This window comes from Fonsecaea multimorphosa, assembly GCF_000836435.1.
Source record: "Fonsecaea multimorphosa CBS 102226 unplaced genomic scaffold supercont1.24, whole genome shotgun sequence".
NCBI lineage: Eukaryota > Fungi > Ascomycota > Eurotiomycetes > Chaetothyriales > Herpotrichiellaceae > Fonsecaea > Fonsecaea multimorphosa.
In genome coordinates, this window is record NW_015971658.1 from 466,427 (window position 1) to 483,432 (window position 17,006).

The 17,006-nt window shown below is 52.9% G+C and overlaps 5 protein-coding genes across 5 annotated transcripts; 3 read left to right on the top strand and 2 right to left on the bottom strand.

Annotated features, from left to right (window-relative positions):
* Positions 1-2,001: 2,001 nt before the first annotated feature.
* Positions 2,002-3,852, top strand: Z520_09571 (phosphatase PSR1; the record flags this gene model as incomplete). Its single annotated transcript, XM_016780065.1, has 3 exons — positions 2,002-2,035; positions 2,138-3,585; positions 3,640-3,852. 3 exons carry the CDS (start codon positions 2,002-2,004, stop codon positions 3,850-3,852), a joined length of 1,695 nt encoding a protein of 564 aa, XP_016629004.1.
* Positions 3,853-4,747: 895 nt separating this feature from the next.
* On the bottom strand, positions 4,748-5,563 carry Z520_09572 (uncharacterized protein; the record flags this gene model as incomplete). Its single annotated transcript, XM_016780066.1, has 1 exon — positions 4,748-5,563. The coding sequence occupies one exon, from the start codon at positions 5,561-5,563 to the stop codon at positions 4,748-4,750; it is 816 nt and encodes a 271-aa protein (XP_016629005.1).
* A 1,516-nt stretch (positions 5,564-7,079) lies between these two features.
* Positions 7,080-9,335, top strand: Z520_09573 (uncharacterized protein; the record flags this gene model as incomplete). Its single annotated transcript, XM_016780067.1, has 3 exons — positions 7,080-7,167; positions 7,227-8,581; positions 8,640-9,335. The coding sequence occupies 3 exons, from the start codon at positions 7,080-7,082 to the stop codon at positions 9,333-9,335; spliced, it is 2,139 nt and encodes a 712-aa protein (XP_016629006.1).
* A 1,416-nt stretch (positions 9,336-10,751) lies between these two features.
* Positions 10,752-12,536, top strand: Z520_09574 (uncharacterized protein; the record flags this gene model as incomplete). Its single annotated transcript, XM_016780068.1, has 1 exon — positions 10,752-12,536. One exon carries the CDS (start codon positions 10,752-10,754, stop codon positions 12,534-12,536), a length of 1,785 nt encoding a protein of 594 aa, XP_016629007.1.
* A 3,610-nt stretch (positions 12,537-16,146) lies between these two features.
* Positions 16,147-16,791, bottom strand: Z520_09575 (uncharacterized protein; the record flags this gene model as incomplete). Its single annotated transcript, XM_016780069.1, has 1 exon — positions 16,147-16,791. One exon carries the CDS (start codon positions 16,789-16,791, stop codon positions 16,147-16,149), a length of 645 nt encoding a protein of 214 aa, XP_016629008.1.
* Positions 16,792-17,006: the final 215 nt, after the last annotated feature.

Consider the following 17,006-nt stretch of genomic DNA (forward strand, 5'->3'; position numbering starts at 1 on the left):
CCACTGATGTATGCGAGGCGCCCAGTACGCACATCTGAAGCGCGTGGTCAAGCCTCCATCTCATGAAGCCTAGGAAGGAACATGGAAGGCTCAGGGGTGCTTCGATGCAGAATCCTCGGCCGCCCCTGTGGTTGACAGAGAAAGAACACCATTGGGCTCGAGCCAGATGCCTGTCGGAAGATATCCTATCGTACGTCGAAGTCAATGGCGATTCGGCTGCACCATTTCAAATGGCCCAAATCGAGTACCCAATGTGGTAATTTCAACCCTTTCTTCGCTTCCCCATTGGTAGTCACGTTTCTGGAGAAAGCCATTTTGAAACTCTTCACAATGAGAAGGGCAAGCACAGTCGGAAACGGGACTGGCGGTTACAAAGTAAACAGCACAGGGGATATCGTCCATCACAAACTAGTATGGTCGGTTAGCGTGGGGAGCGGCTCGAAGGTGTTGAGATAGCTGGCCAACCGCCGAAGAGCTGCCTAGGAGTGGAGGCTAGCGGTTGACAACCCCCCTCTTCAAGCTCAGACTGTGCTAGCGAGTCCGAGCCGTCCGCATGATCCAGCGGCTGCGATTCGTGGGGTTATCGTGGCGGACAAACCCCTGCTGTTGCCCAATTTCCGCCCGAGCGCAGAGCTGTGGGTATTGAGCTGTAGTGCCCGGTGCATGGCGATTGATGCCCAGCACTAGTCCGGCTGTATCGTGGAGTAGACCGAGATGCGAGCAATCATTGTAGCAAACATCGAAACCGTGGGGAATTGCAATGGTAAGAGGGAGGGAATGTGATGGAGGTTGTTCGAGTTCAGCCACGATCAGCGGGGATCCTGCGGCGGCAAAACAAGGTCGGCAGGGACAAACAGGGATGTGACAGCCGGGCGCAAAGGCGATGGTATTCGTAGCAGGGCAAAATGAGGGTCGAAGAGGCAAAGGAGGCGCACGAATCGAGCCCGAAAGAGGAAGGGGACCTGGGATGAGTTCAGCAGCTGGCAACATGATCGACCACACCCCTACCTAGCCAGAGGATCATTGGAGCACGGGTTAGAACCGTCCACACCCTCAAGAATCGAATTCAGTCAGTTGTCCACAGTCTAGAGCAACGGGCCGGGAAGAGGAATGAGGTCTGGAAACGGAACTTGCAGATGGCGCCCGCATGCACAGCGTTGAAGGAAGCAGGGTCGACAAAATGCCAACAGGCCAGCAACAGGCCAAGAGACAAGCGCAAAGCCGCCGGAGCTTCATCGTAGGATGGATCATGGATGGAACTTTGAATGGAGGGTACCTCGTAGAGACCCCATCCATCCACTGGCAAAAGTGCAAGTAGAGTGGACAATGGACAGTAACAGTAGTGGACGGCGAGGAGAGTTGCTTGCAGGTGCCCTTGGTGGGTGCTTGGGGTGCTTCGGGGGTGATGATCCCATCCAGCCAGTCACCCACCAGTGGGTGCCCGTCCTAGATTCCAACTCGTGCCTAGGCACTTGCTCGAATCCCGGCCATTTCGCCTTCCCAAGCACGACCAACTTCCCTACCACGCCTACCGCTTGCCTGTACGTACCACCATTACCACTACTACCCGCTACTTGAACTTCCTTTCGATCTCAATCTACTACTGCTAACTTTCCCATCCAACCTGCGACCTCTTCACCATACCAGCTCTCTATCGCATGTGGTGTATCTTGCGACGTCGACGCGCCTCTCTCTATCTCCATCTCTAGATGAATCCAGCTCCCTGCGACCTGCTATCCATCCTTTGAACCAGCCACCCGGCTTTCAACTCCCCGTATCTTCTCGACCGTCATCCTTTCGCCCCCGTTCAGCCGCCTCAGCTTGTCGCTCGCCCGCTTGGTTCACCCGACGCTCTTTTGCGCGCGATTACTTCTCCGTTCCATCTCGAGAATCATCTTGAGCACTGCACACGACCCTTTCGCATGATCCTGAACTTATCCATCTCCCCCATCTGCGCACATACCGAAGACCAGGCCTCTGCAGGCCAGTCCGTCGCCCCACATGAGTGGCAGCGCTGCCACTCAGCCCTCGTCAGGTACGGTCCGACCTTTCGCTATCATATCTCAATCGGGTCTCTGATCCTGCGACCTGTTGGCTGCGTTGGCGCACTTTTTGTTTCTGACATGTCTACATCTAGGCGCCTCCCTGCAAGGACAAGAGGCCACCCCCAATGACACCGCTTTCACTGCCACTCCTGCTGCCAATTCCTTGCCTCACACTGCTCCTGAAGCTTCCCAACCCGCGGAGAGCATGACAGAAAAGCCGAAACAGCAGCCGTCGCTTGTCAAAATCCCTTCTCGTACATCTTCTAACCCGAGACCTTCTGACCCTACTACCGCCCCTGCACCAGTCGCACCTGATGAGCCACCTCCGTCGCCCAGGCGAGGCTCGAAACGCAGTCTCCTCAGCAGAAGCAGGAACAATAGCAGAGGTAGTCGAAGGTCACTGAGAGCAGCTCGGGCGACGGATGGCACCAAAGAGCCTGTGCCGCCCCTCCCTCAAAATGCAGCTCCCAAAATCGAGAAGAAAGCTCGCAGTGGATTGCTCGCCTTCCTGAACTGCTGCAGCCCTACCGAATATCCCGATGACATCAAGTCAGACGATCCCGATGTTGCAGCGAAGAAGATCAAGATCCAACCCCAGCCTCAAAGGACGGCTAGACCGCAAGAACAAAACGAGGTCGTGGAGAACGAGAAGACTTTGGAAGGCAAAACGCCAGTCGACGATGCCAATGCACAGGGAAAGGCCGGAGAGCAAGGAAACGCAGACGTAATAGAGAAAAAGGAGCCTGACGAATCTCGACCGAGGATGTCGCGCGAGGAGATATACCATGAAAAAGTCACACTTCCTGGGACGAGCGGGACAATGCCATCCACCGGCCTTGCCAACAAAGATCTGGGATCTCATGGTGACGAAGATCAGATCAAATCCACAACCGTTGCTGTTCCCGAACCTTCAGAAAAACCGGATGTCAATGTGATAGCAGCAACACCCACTGCAGCAGAGCATCCTGCGGAACCCCAGCGATTTGAGGGCGACGATAAGACGGCCGCGGACGTGGAGATGGCGGACGCTCCTCCTGCGGTTCCGGCCGTTGATGAAGAACCCTTGGATGAGCCGCCCCAGCCTGCCGAACTGCAACCACAAGTGCCTTTACCTCCACCGCCGCCGTTGTCCAAACGACAAGAACAGTTTGCCCCCAAAGAGGGTTCCCCAGTTCCGGAAGCCTCCCTAGAGAAGCAATCGTGGCTTCTGCCTCCTGTGCAGCCTCATTTGAAGGGGAGAAAATGCTTGATTCTCGATTTGGATGAGACCTTGGTGCACAGTAGCTTCAAGATTCTGAACCAGGCCGACTTCACCATTCCTGTCGAAATTGAGGGCCAATACCACAATGTCTACGTGATCAAGCGACCGGGCGTGGATACATTTATGAAGAGGGTTGGGGAGCTGTACGAGGTGGTTGTCTTTACTGCTTCTGTTTCGAAATATGGGGACCCACTTCTGGATCAACTGGACATTCACCACGTTGTTCATCACAGGCTCTTCAGGGAGAGCTGTTACAACCATCAAGGAAACTATGTCAAGGTACGTTGGCTAAGAAGACCCATCGCAAGCTCCTCAAAACTGACACTGCTCAAGGACCTGTCACAAGTCGGCCGAGATCTAAAGGAAACCATCATCATCGACAACTCTCCCACCTCCTACATATTCCATCCCCAACACGCCGTTCCGATAAGCTCTTGGTTCTCGGATGCACACGACAACGAGCTGCTGGATCTGATACCAGTCCTCGAAGATCTGGCTGGACCGCAAGTACAGGACGTGAGCTTGGTCCTGGACGTGGCTCTGTGAGCTCCAAAAGTCTGTTATCAAGCGTTCAGTACGGCCGTCTTCACTTCGTTTGTTCGTATTAGAACGGTATATGATTGACAAAAGTCTGTTTGGCATTTCTAGCGTGGCGTCCATTGACTTAGTGCTCTTGATGCAGGGTAGAAATCACCCGAGTACGGATGGACATCTTGTGGATATGGGAGCCAGGCCTTGGGAAAAAAGGGTTCCAAAAATATAACCCGTCAAGAAAAAATATCAAGTCTTAATCGCTTTGGGAAGGTCTTCGCGTCTTCAGCAGCCCGAAATTCTGACGGTCTCTTTTGAAAGCCAGGGAGGAAAAGGCACTGAGATACCAGTTTGGCAGGGCAGGTTTTTTTTCCTTTGTTGTGTCTTTGGGGTTGAATTGCATATCAGCAGGCAGGCATGTGATTCTGGTCAGACGGGATGGAGATGTGCGGATTGTGGTGAGTGGACGTACAAGCGTGGCAGACGCTTCTGGTGTTCTAAGACATGTTGTACAGTCCAAGACGGCTTGTACTTGAAGAGGTTTGGAGAAGACGTCGGTAGATAGGAAATGTCGCTCCTGTTTTGCGGGAAAAGGTGCTGGTTGACGGTTCTTGAAGCATTACGCCAGCTACAAGCACTGAGAGGGAGTTGTTGCAGGACCAGGAGTGTTTGATGTTCATGTCTAACAGATGCTCTATCAGATGGAGCGGAAGGCACAGGAGTCGTGGGACAATATAAGTACAACAGTTGACCAGATTCTCAATTCGAAAATATATCACATATGTTGAGAATCAAAATATTTTCAGCGGGTTGTCCACTGGTCAGATGCCGCAGTAACGGGCTGGCCTCCAATTGCTATTGTTTAACGTAGTTTTCCAGCATCCATAACACGACGTTTTAAGTTGTGATCCTATAATTGCTCCACGAACTGTCTCACGAACCGGCCAACCTCGTCCGGTGCCTCAACGCAATGCCAATGCCCAACCCCCTTGAGCACCTCCAATTTCTTCCTCTCCGGAGCCGTCCCCAGCTCTTTAAAAATCATCTCACACCCAGCCAGCGGGGCGGACTTATCCTGATCCCCCGCGATGATCAACATTGGACATTTTACCTTGGCATACTCTGGCGGAGTGGCGAGTTCGATGGCGTGACAATTGGCGCAATATCCCTCGGGAGACTGCGCGAGGAGCATTTCCCGTATAAAAGCCTTTTGTAAGGCCGTTGTTCCGGGTCCCGTGGCGCCATTGGGGATGGTGTTGGCCATGGATTCCATCCCTTTGTGCTGGACCAGGGGGATGCGTTGTTTGAAGACGTCAGCCACGGTTTCGCTCGGATGGACGGGGCCGATGCATATTCCTGCCACGACGCGGTCGGGGGATGCGGATGCCAGATATGTTGGTAGCATGCCGCCCATGGAATAGCCCACTACGATGGCCCTTTCGACGCCGAGGTGACTGAGGAGACCTAGGACGTCGCTGGCAATGGACGGAATCGAGGTTTCTGTGCCAGGCTGCAAAGCTGAGCGCCCGGCGCCGTAGTTATCGAAGATGATGCATCGGTAGGACGTGAGGAAGGAGAAGATAGGAAAGTAGTAGTTCTGGGTTGAGCCGAGTCCGTGCACGAAGATCAGAGTGGGTGGTGATGCCGGGGACTGGGACGACGAGGAGGATGCTGGAGCTATATCTGTGTAATGGAGCGAGTGACCGTTGATGGTTGCAAAAGGCATCCTGGCGTAATTCTGGAGGTAGCCTTGCAATATCGACTTTGGGGGATCGTTGGGACGACTTGAGATTGAGACCTGCCTCTCTGCCTGCAATGACGGATGCCAGTGACTTCTGTCCGCGTGGGATGGTCTACGGAATACTTACAATACTACCTAGGTAGATAAAAGAGCCTTTTTTTGGTACCCCAACCGCAATGAGGAGGGAACGTTGCGATTGATGTCGTAAAGTTCGGAAGACCGTGCCGCTGCCGGCTATCTTGAACTTCGAGGGACCGGCCCGAACACGTTCCACACATCCCACGACGACACTGACATGTGAGGTATGTATCCAGGGACTAAAGGCGCCAAATACCTAGGTACCTAGGGAGAGTATTCTTTCCTGTTACTGCGAATGTAACTCCATAATCCCATACCCTCCGAGATCTGGTTATATCAAGTAATAGGCGCTTTGCGGACCAATCTCCTCAGCACTGGAATGGTACGGAACAAATCTCCCCTTCTTCCAGACACAAGGACGCACTGCAGGCCGGGCATCCTTGATCGAAGAATCGCACACTCGCAGGCGCAGGCGTTGGACAGTGTGCGACTGGTCCATGTGCGCTTTGCAGGCATGTTTCAGACCAGATTGACAGACGAGTCTTGGCAGAGTTGAGCTTCAAGTTTTCATTCAGTGCCTCGATCCATCCGAGTCGCTTGTTCTGCGCTCCCATGGCAAAAGAGGTGAATCTCGCATCGTCTCTGACAGGGTAGTTGTGGCTCCACGGCTCGTTGCAGAAGGTCACTACCCTCCCCAAACGAGATGCAAAGAATAGAATCTGGCTGAGTCAGAGGGCGGCTGAATTGGTAAACGCAAGCAATGTCGCCTCCGTTAGGTCCCTAGGTATTGGGAATACGCCCGGAGGATCTTCGATGCTTCGAATGCGGGCAGCTTTTAGGGCACCTTTCGGCACCCTCTGCCCCCTAAAGTCCAGCTTCCTTGGCCCGGACGCTTGCCTGATGCCCGCGCTGTGTCGCCCATTGTGAGTTGCTTGCAATAAGTGATTGAGGCCCACCAGCCCGCCAATCCCACCCTGGCGATCCCCATCCGCACACGCGTTGACGTGATCCACTAATCACCATTTTGTCAAGGGCCCTGATGGTCCGGGAGTGTCCACCCAACGTTTCTCCTGCTCCCAAAGGAGAGGAAGATAATAGGCGATCGAGTCCGAGAGAGAGAGAGGAGAGACGAAGATCTCCAGACAGCGCACTCTTGCCTTTTCCCTAGTCTCCCGCAGTCTGCATTCTGCATTGGGCATTGTGGTGTTTCTCTTTAGACTGCGATTTGCGATTGCCCATCCTCTATCCTCCCGAAGCTTCGACCGAGCTCAGGTAGATGGGGTTGCTCGTCGTTACTCCCTCAGACCACCACTACCACCTTATCTTGCCCTGCTCTTCTCTTCTTTGAATTCCTCTTTCTTCCCACCAGCCGGCCATTTGTGCCGATTCCACTCGCTAATCTTGTAATTCTGTGATCTTCACAATGTCTCCAGACGTCCGGCTCCACGTCTCCTGGCTGAGCCGCATGGTCCTTTTGTTCTCCTGCTTGTCACACGCCTTCTACATCCCAGGTACCGATCCGTCCGCATTCGGCCTCGTCAATGAGCAGAGCAGCGCTGACAGTGTACAGGCGTGTCAATACGGAGTTATCGAGACGAGGAGAACGTACCGCTGCTTGTGAATAAAGTCTACTCGGATAAAAGCCAGCTTCAGTACGCATATTTCGACTTGCCGTTTGTCTGCCCTCCCACCGGCAACCGACATCATGGCTCCTCCTTCGCCAGCGGTCATAGCGTTCCTCTCAATCTGGGCGAGGTCCTTCGGGGCGACAGGATCAAGACTTCGGACCTTGAGATCAACATGGGCCAGGACATAGATTGTCAGTACCTGTGCGATCGGGTGGTGGGCCGGAAAGAGCTGGAATGGGCTCAACAGCTGATTGAGGAAGAATATGTCACCGAATGGATTCTCGACAACCTTCCTGGGGCTACCTCCTTTGTTACCGTTGATCGGACTCGGAAGTACTACGCATCAGGGTTCAAAATGGGATACAAGGACTTCGATATGGCCACTGGTAAAGAGATGTACTACGTCTATAATCACCATACGCTCGTGGTCCGATGGCGGCCCGCTCCTGGAAGAGCTGGAGAGAATGGCGGCAAAGTCATTGTGGGCTTTGAAGTGTACCCCAAAAGCATTCAAGCGGGACACCGCAACGAAACAGGCTGTCCCCTCGATGTGTCTGGTGAACAGGAGCCATTGCCCCTCTATATTCCTGGCAACCACACCAACTTGATGGAACAGTATGCGGATTCATCCTACATCCCGGAAAGCCCCATTGACATGGAGGACGGCGCCACCATGACGATCCCATACACCTATTCGGTCTACTTCTTCGAGGAAGGCGCAGTCGAGTGGTCCAATCGCTGGGACCTGTATTTCAATGATCAGGCCGAGAGTTCCTTCACTCATTGGTTGGCCATTGTCAACTCCTTGATTATTTCAGGCATCCTGGGCGCAATCTGCATCGTGATCTGGGGACGGACAATGCAGGGAGATGTCAAAGGGCGCGGGGACGGAATTCTAGAAGAAGCGCGATTGAAAATTGGCAAGCGCGAGAAAAAGAAGTCAAGCAGCGGGCTGCTGGAGAAGATTTCAGACACCGGGCCCGACGATGATCTGTCTTCGGATGACGAACCACTGGAAGAAATCACTGGTTGGAAACTGCTCCATGGCGAGGTCTTCAGACCCCCACCCTATGGTGGGCTTCTTGCTCCCCTGATCGGATCTGGAATCCAGCTCGTCTTTGTGATTGTAGGACTGCTGGGCCTCAGCTGCGCAGGCATCCTCAATCCAAGCTGGCGCGGAGGGTTCTGGAGCGTGGGCGCCGGGCTCTTTGTGTTCGCGGGCGGGTTTTCAGGATATTTCTCTGCGCGAGTCTACAAGACCTTCGGCGGTCAGAACTGGCGCAAGAACACAATGATGGTAAGTTGTGTCGCTGGCGTATGATTAGTAGTGTTTCCGTGCTGACTGAATGGACCAGACCGCGCTCCTGTTCCCTGGGCTCTTGTTCACCCTTGTCTTCGTCCTCAACCTGTTCTGCTGGGCACAAGCTTCCTCGACCGCACTGCCATTCTCGACTCTCTTATGGTTGGCGTGTTTGTGGCTGCTTATCCAACTCCCTCTCGTCCACCTGGGTTCATATTGGGGCTTCTACCGCTCATCAAGCTGGGAGCACCCGACCAAGACAAACGCGATTCCTCGGCAGATCCCAGCACAGGCGTGGTATATGAAACAGCAAGTCACACTCGCTCTGGGCGCCGGGCTGGTGGCTTTTGCCGTGCTGTTCATCGAACTGATATTTGTGTTCAAATCACTCTATCTGGACAAGTCATCCTACTACTACGTGTTCGGGTTTCTGAGCATCATCTCCGCCCTGCTGTCGATCACGATCGCCGAGACCGTCATCATCGCGACTTACATACAACTTTGTGCCGAGAATTACCACTGGTGGTGGCAGTCTTTTTTTGTGGGTGGAGCTTCAGGCTTTTGGATCTTTGTATACTCGGTGTGGTACTATGCCACTCGGTTACACATTGACGGGTTTGTGAGCAGCCTGTTGTTTTTCAGCTACAGCGCCCTTGCTTGTGCTGTATATTCATTGGCGACGGGGACCATCGGGTTCCTGACAGCGTACATGTTTGTTCGACGGATATACGGGAGCGTTAAGGTGGACTGAGAATGTCAGTCCACCTGATTCCCTACAAGTTCTGTTTCCCACATGGCTTCACGAGGGGAATCTTCCCTCTTATGATAGACGGCAATAAGGAAGGTCTAGATTGTATAGCAATTATCTCGACCATCGTCAAACTGATACAAGACCATGAGCCGAGACCATTGTTTCCGTGTTTGACCACCGCATTGTCGGCGAAGGGCGTGCTCAAGGTATTGGCAAGGAGGATGAGAAATACTCTCCGGGATCTATTATTCAATAATGTATATGTCATGCAAGATTCTGCTGCTCCATGCCAGGCCATGCTCACGCGAGTACGAATCGAGCGGGAACGTGATGTGGATATGAGCACGTGGGTGGATATCTCTTGAAGCTCAACAAGGAACGTGAGATGAAAAAGTACTGGTAGCGGCAAGGGACTTTTTTTTAGCCAAGTTGGCCAAGATGTCGTTCATTTTGACTTGAGAAGACGCCAGGAAGGTGGATTTTCTGACAAAGAGAAACTGATCAAAGGGCACGAGTCACGACTGACGAGCAAGAAAAATCGTCGTAGGGCGTATAAGGTGGAGTTGAGGACCAGAGCAACCTAGGCACCAACGGGTCACCTAAGGGTCAGGCACCCACTTGATTACTTCAGGTAGTGGCCAGGGGGTCACAACCCTGCCTGGGTGATGCCTAGGCCCTATACTGTATGCGCAAGAGCCTTGAATGGGCCAACCCCCCAACCCCCCAACCCACATGGGAAGTGTCCCCAGGACACGGGTCGATGGGCGGGCAGCCCCCCTAGGTGCCCCTCGCCCCCTGCAATTGGTTATCAAGAACTAAGGTACGCCGGGTGGAGGCCCATTGGTTCAATAATAATGGCTTGGTGGTCCCGTCCGCCCTTTGCATCACATCATTTGCATCGCGGTAGGTAGCCGTATACAAAAAACCACACTGGATCATGTCAATTGCGCTCAATGACTCACTTAAGGTCTTGGACATCCATTTCCCGCTTCTACGCCTTTTGATGCATTCCCACAATTGTCGGTGAAGGAGCTTACGAAGCATCCAATATGACTGCCCCGTGTCAGCTGAGACTACCCATTTGATGGGAATACGCAGAACAATGTCATGACATATATAACTCGACTGTGCTTTGTGTACCTAGTCCCTGAACCCTTTTCAGCTTTCCGCTCTATCCTTATCTCTCCAATCACCCAACGCCTGCAGCCTTTCAGCTGATCAACCCCCCGCATTCTGGAGAGCTTGTCCAAGTGTTCGGCAGCACGAATCTGGTAATCGCGTGGACGACAACCCCTCGTTTCAAACGGATCGACGGCTTCGCGAGAACCGAACTTCCAGTCGCCAGCAGTCACCCGGTTGTTATCACCGCCCAGCTGCATTTCTTCACCCCTTGATCCCCTCTCCTCTTCCTTCAATATGACCACGCCTCGTCAGATAGTCTCCGGCGAAATGCCTTCCTTCCTCTCCTCAGCAGTGCCTTCCTACTCTGGTCGGTCACGATCGTTGGCCCTCCCCTCCGCTTCACGACGAGGTTCAGCCATTGCTACCGCAATCGGGTTGCGCAAGAAAAGCGAAATCGATATCGTCCTAGATGGCGCGGCCGACTTTGTCCACTCCTACTCCACATATGACGAGATCAAGGGTCGCGTGGACGTCAGGTTCGAGAAGGATACTTCGTTCGACGACCTCAATATCACGTTCGAGGGCCAGAGTTGCACATATGTCGAAAAGATCGCCACTGCCGCCCCCACAACTGGTCGCACGACAGGGAGACACACATTCTTGAAAGTGCAGCAGCCAATCTCCGAGAGCCTCTTGCCGGCAAACGGCACCTTCGAGGCTGGTGTCACCTATTCCATCCCTTTCACATTTGTTGTCCCCGACAGATTGCTCCCTTCCATCTGCTCACACAAGGCCAACAATGAAGAGATCAGGAAACAACATGTGCAGCTGCCTCCTAGCCTGGGCGACCCCAGCGTCTCCGGAGACGGCCATACACTCATGGACGACATGGCACCAGATATGTCCAAGATCACCTATAGCATTCGTGCCAGAATCACAAAGTGGAACGCCGTTGGCAAGCTCCTGGAGTTGGCCGACAAGGCGGAGCGCATCAGACTTGTCCCAGCGAGAGAAGAAGCGCCGCCGTTGAATATTGACGAGGCCGAGACGGAGCATGTCATGCGCATGGAGAAGAGTGTCAGAAAGGGCCTGTTCAAGATCGGCAAGGTGGGCCGTCTGACGGCCGAGACCACTCAACCCAGAAGCCTCCGTCTCCCACATCCACAGAAGCGGCAGATAGAGCCCGTCTCTTCGATGGCGACCATCCATTTGCGCTTCGATCCTGCCTCCCCCGACGACGTCCCTCCGCAGCTGGACTCGATCGCCAGCAAACTGAAGGTTTACACATTCTTCGGCGCTGCTCCGTATAGACTCATCCCAGAGGTTCGCAAGCACGACAACTGGTCTGTTCTGCACGGTATCTACCCAGAAAGCGTCGCCTTATCATCACGCTGTCTATCGACTGTTTCCTGGGTCCGCCACGATTCTCCAGAACGTGGGAGCTTCTCTTCATCAGATCTCTCTAGACGACCGTCCGGGTACTCGACGACATCGACATCTTCGATTCCTGAACCATCGTGCGCCTATGAAGCGGGCTCCCATTTTTACACCGCCAGTCTACCGGTGCCGATCGCACTTCCAAGTCCGTCCAGCAGCAGTCGACCAAGAGTATTTGTGCCGACATTCCATTCTTGTATTGTCTCAAGGACTTACTCTGTTGAACTGAATATCTCATTCCGTACCCCAGGCGCCAACGTCTCAAGCAGCCATATTACCCTGAAGACCCCTATTCAGATCTCCGCTGAGGGTGGTACTCCGCCAGCCCAAGTCCATGAAACTGAAGCAGTCCTAGCAGCGGAGATCGAACAGCAATTTGGCCTGTACGAAGCTCGCCAGCTCGAAGAAGCTGGCCTAGGTCTCGAAAGTCCTGTATACGAAGAGCCTTCCGCAGCGACGCTTGTTCCAGGTACCAGACATTTGAGTCTTATAGACCATTCCGAACCTGTACTGCACGCCGGCGTCGACACCGGTGCACCACCTGAATACCGAGCAAGTTCCGGTTTCAACACGTACAGCGTTAGGGACAGGCCGGGAGGTCCTAGAACCCAAGCTGTGAGTCTCACTGCTTCCAAAGCATAGATCTTGTCATGTTGCCTTGCCCAGTCTCGCTGTTTCTTCTCCCGAAGATCGCCCCTATTGTGCCCTTCTTTGTGTGACGAAGAGGGGTGGAAGAGAGTGACCAGACGCTGAGAGATACGTGGAGCTGCAGTCGGACGAAGACGGGGAAGAGACCGAACGAGAAGATGAGAAGCCAACAGCCAGTCGCGTTCAACATCGGACACGAGGGACGTCCATGGACTGATTATCATCGTGCGTGAGAGTCTGAGAGAATGGGAGCTTGGCTTTGAAACTTTCACGACCTCTCTTCTCAGGGCTCATTGAGCTTCGACTTTATCTGCTTTGCTCAGATGACTTACTTTGCAAGTCTGCTGCAGGAATATGCGTGGATCTGGCACGGACGGCCAACCACGAGATATACAAGACCTCCCGTCCCATTGTCGGGGCTGTTTGTTCTCGCACTCTGAGCAGCAACACTTGAGTTATGGAACCCGGACCATCTGTCATCGACGCGAAAAGTACGACTACAGGACGACCTGGTATCTGGAAGGGGATTATGTTGTCTGAAATCCGGGTTGGATGTTGATTTCTTTCCCGGACCTTCTTTGCATGGCATTTGGGCGTTTGGATTTTGATTTTGATGGAATTTTGGAAAGATTGATGAAATGGCATGACTGAATGAGTTGAGGAGGAATCAAACTCCAGATTTTGGGTTTCTTTCGGACGATGGGGAAGGATGTTCAATCCGCTATTTAATTTGCGCAAAGATACCCTTTTATTTGTTGTGTAACTGTATACTCGGTACAGGATTTTTTCTTTGGAATAGTAATCGTCATCTTCAACATTGGCCTCGATCAGTCAGTCCACTCCCTCTTTCTATTTCTTGTTTCTGTATTTATATTCATCTAGCAGGCTGCCGAATCATATATAGCCCTCTCAAGATTCTTCTTGATTTCCTCCGTATTCCTGAGTATCCGCTCGAGAAACCTTGGAAGCTGGTTGGAAACTTCCTCGTCACGTGATTGACGTGTTATCTGTTGTTTCGCGAACGAGTGTCGATGGTGATAAAAGTCCTTCAACGCGTGTAATTTTCCACCCATAACGTGGTCCCTCCTCTCCATCTCTTTCGACGATTTCGAAAGTTGTCCCATAAATATATTTCTAAGCTTCTCGATGAAGCGGTTCGTGACCGTAGTAGGGATTCGCCGCGTTAGTTGTGGGGATAAGGTTCGCTGGCGGTCTGCCGGTAGGGTTGTCCCCCCCTTCCATCTATCTATATTTCCTTTTTTGTATTTCTGTTGTCCCTGAGGATCTTTCCCTTAATGAGGCGGATTCGTTCGTAACCCTTGCGCGAGTCTCTCACTGGGGGGACTGTGGAAGAGTGTTGTAAACCTTGCCAGTGTCCTTGCGACGTAGCCCATATATCGGCACTGCAATCCACGGACCTGTAGATGGTATGAGATCCTTCTCTCTGTATCCTGTTGCCCTTTTCCCTTTTCTCTCGAAAGCCGATTTCCTGGGCCGTGTCAGGAATATGTATTCTTCGCCGCTGAGATCTGCGTCTCGAGGCATTCTGCTAAGGCAAGAGATCGTTGAGAATAGAAGGTTCGATATTCGTGTTCCCCAGAGGTAGAGGATCGAGCTCGTAGCACAGGCCGGGGAAACTCTGGATGCCAGATCCCGGAGACACAGCACAGAACCGTGCTCGTCACACGGGCCAGCGACAGAGCCCAGAGACACAGCACAGAACCGTGCTCGTCACACGGACCGGCTAGGCCCCAGAGACACAGCACAGAACCGGGCTCCTCGCATGGACCTGCCAGATACCAGATTGTAAATTATTGACCCTCTGTGAAGGCCGGTGTCGAATTTCTTCCTTTCGCTCTTAAGCGTTTTCCCAATACAAGCGGCGACCCCAGACCAGTTTTGTCCAAGACACGGGACTCCGAGTCGAGTAGGTCGTCGATTCCGCTCTTCAAGGAGCCTGTAGAGGCGCGGCCTGCTCGGGAGAGACATATACCTTCCCTTTCCTTTCTCTCTTTGCTCCTATTTCTACCTCACTTTCTACCTTCTTTTTTTGGGTTTTCGGTGTTTTCTCTTATCGCACAAGCGAGGAATGAGCAATCTCTCAGATCTCATCCATCGCATATATACTGGAGAATATACCAGGTTGTTCTAGGGAAAGGGCGTCGACCAACCCTGGACCCAAGCTTTCGATATTCTCCTGCTTAGTCAAAGCCAGAATCGACCAAACACAGCGGGCGAGCTTCAATGCGCTCGACTGACAAAGACTCTGTGTAAGCCACGTACTTACCTAGGTACTGATCTCTGCAGTCTCAGTTTTCCGTTCGTATGACATCGAGCATTCCTGTGGAGGACGGTGGCATAAGCGATCGATTCATATTTCCCCTCTCTTTTCCCCACTCGACTAAGGTGTCCTAAAGTCCAACAATAGCTGCAACAGGTGAAGAAAGAATCGGGGTTTGGGTTGGATCGATATTCGAAGGCATTCTCTGGCGAGACGTAACCAATATATGCTCAGATACCAGTAGTTCTCTTTTGTCTTGTCATTGTTGGCCGGACCTAGCCTCATCATCGGACCTCTCACGGCCCCAGAGATCCTTACAAAATAGTTCCATTGCGTCGATTTCGGGCTCCCTGATACTTCGGATATTGTAGACTCAGCCAGAAGAAGGATTATTTGGTGACACGTCGAGCACCGATGACATGGGGGTTGCTGCTTGGGTATCCACGCCAATTGGCGAAGGCTATTGAAGGGGCAGAAACCAAGGATCGACCGTTATTCATCCAGGCTAGCTCATGAAAGTGCAGCGGAGGCGCGCCGGCAAACGCATTCGATGCAGTATACGTATGGATACATTGAAACGACTAGCCTGTGAACTTTCATTGACCGTCGAATGAGCCGGAACATCCGCGACTACCAATGGCCGCTGAAGGGGGCGATCCTCCTATGGTGCTTTGAGAGTCGTGAGCGGGCCAAAACTGAATCGAGAGTCTGATCAGTCGAATGACCTAGCAAAAAGCGACGAAGGCAACATCAGCTCCCGGGTCATCGCCCTGAGCTGTGTATTTGCCGTGAAACTTGATTAGAGGACGGGTTTTGGTTTCACCTGATAGAGAATCAGGATACTCACACCCTGCACCGCTAGGAGGTACCCGTCCAACGCAGAGCAGAAATGACACCAGACGTTCTTGAGCGATCAAAGCCAGCATGCAGTACGATCTCGTTTCCAACAGGAGATCTGCCATTCCACTCCATTCTGTAACGAGTGTAGGCAGGTGCCGCAGTCCTCTTGTAACGGATGTCAACCGCGATAGGATTGTCCACTGAGCCCTTCAAATGTCGTGGCCGAATGCCATGTTCTCCATAGTAAGATATGCATTTCTCATACAAAGGAGTTCAGCAGATCGGATATTGGGACGATTAAAACGCTCTCACACGCCTCTCGGAGCTCAAGGGCATCTATGCAAAGCTTGCTGAGGCCGAGCGGGTTCCCGTACAGTCAAGGTGTGGCTTGTAGACAGTGGCAATCTGATGTGTAGAGTTGCAAAGACAGAGTCTTCCGAGGGATCGAGAAACACCATGTCCCCCAAGCTAGCCGAAGCTTGATTACCGTCGGGTTCCTGGTAAATCACCATGTACGACAGAGCTCGCCGACGATGCCGAATGATTTTTGGTTTGATCCGAAATTTGGGACCGATACATTTGCATCAGCTCTGGAGGCTTATCCACAAGCTGAGCGGTTGAACGAAGGTACATGCTGTCAGCGTCAAAGACACCCAGCCCAGCCGCAATACCAGGTGGTGGATTCAAATCAGTCAGACTTTGATGTAACCTGGTATTGAGGCTCGGCGAGAAGCCATTAGACAGGATATTCTGGCCGGGAAGCTGGCACCCATCGTGGGATTGGACGCGACAGGTCATGCTCTTGGGCTGGGGCTGTCGTCTCGACTGGAGATTGCGAACATTGTAGGGATCTTGAAGCTTCGGATCGGGAAGCTGGTAGTTCACTTTGACGGTGAAGGGGCTTGCCTGTTGGGCTTTCTCGAGGGTGGCACGGGACGAGAAAACGATGTCCACGTCTAGCTGCTCAGTATTGCGAGGAACAGAGGCCTGACGCGTCTTGAAGGAGAGGACTGGGCCGAGGGACTGGAGCTTCTTTAGGACAGCAGTTGATTCGCCCAGAGTAGTCGGTGCTGGGGAGATGACAAGTCGGGCGGTAAGGTGCTGGAGCGGAAGCTTTGTGATAGACATAAGTCTGTGCTTCTTGCAGCCCGAGATGTGTGCTCGAGAGGAGAGAGGGAGAGGAAAGAGCGGGCGGCGGCGGGCGGGGTAGACAGATTCGAAGCACAACAAAGGGAGGGGCGCTCGAGTCTTGCTTGATGTTACGCGCATTGGCAATATGGCATGGCTGGGTAATTAAAAGTACTCCGTAGTAGGTACGTGGGAACCTCGTAGCGAGCTGCCAA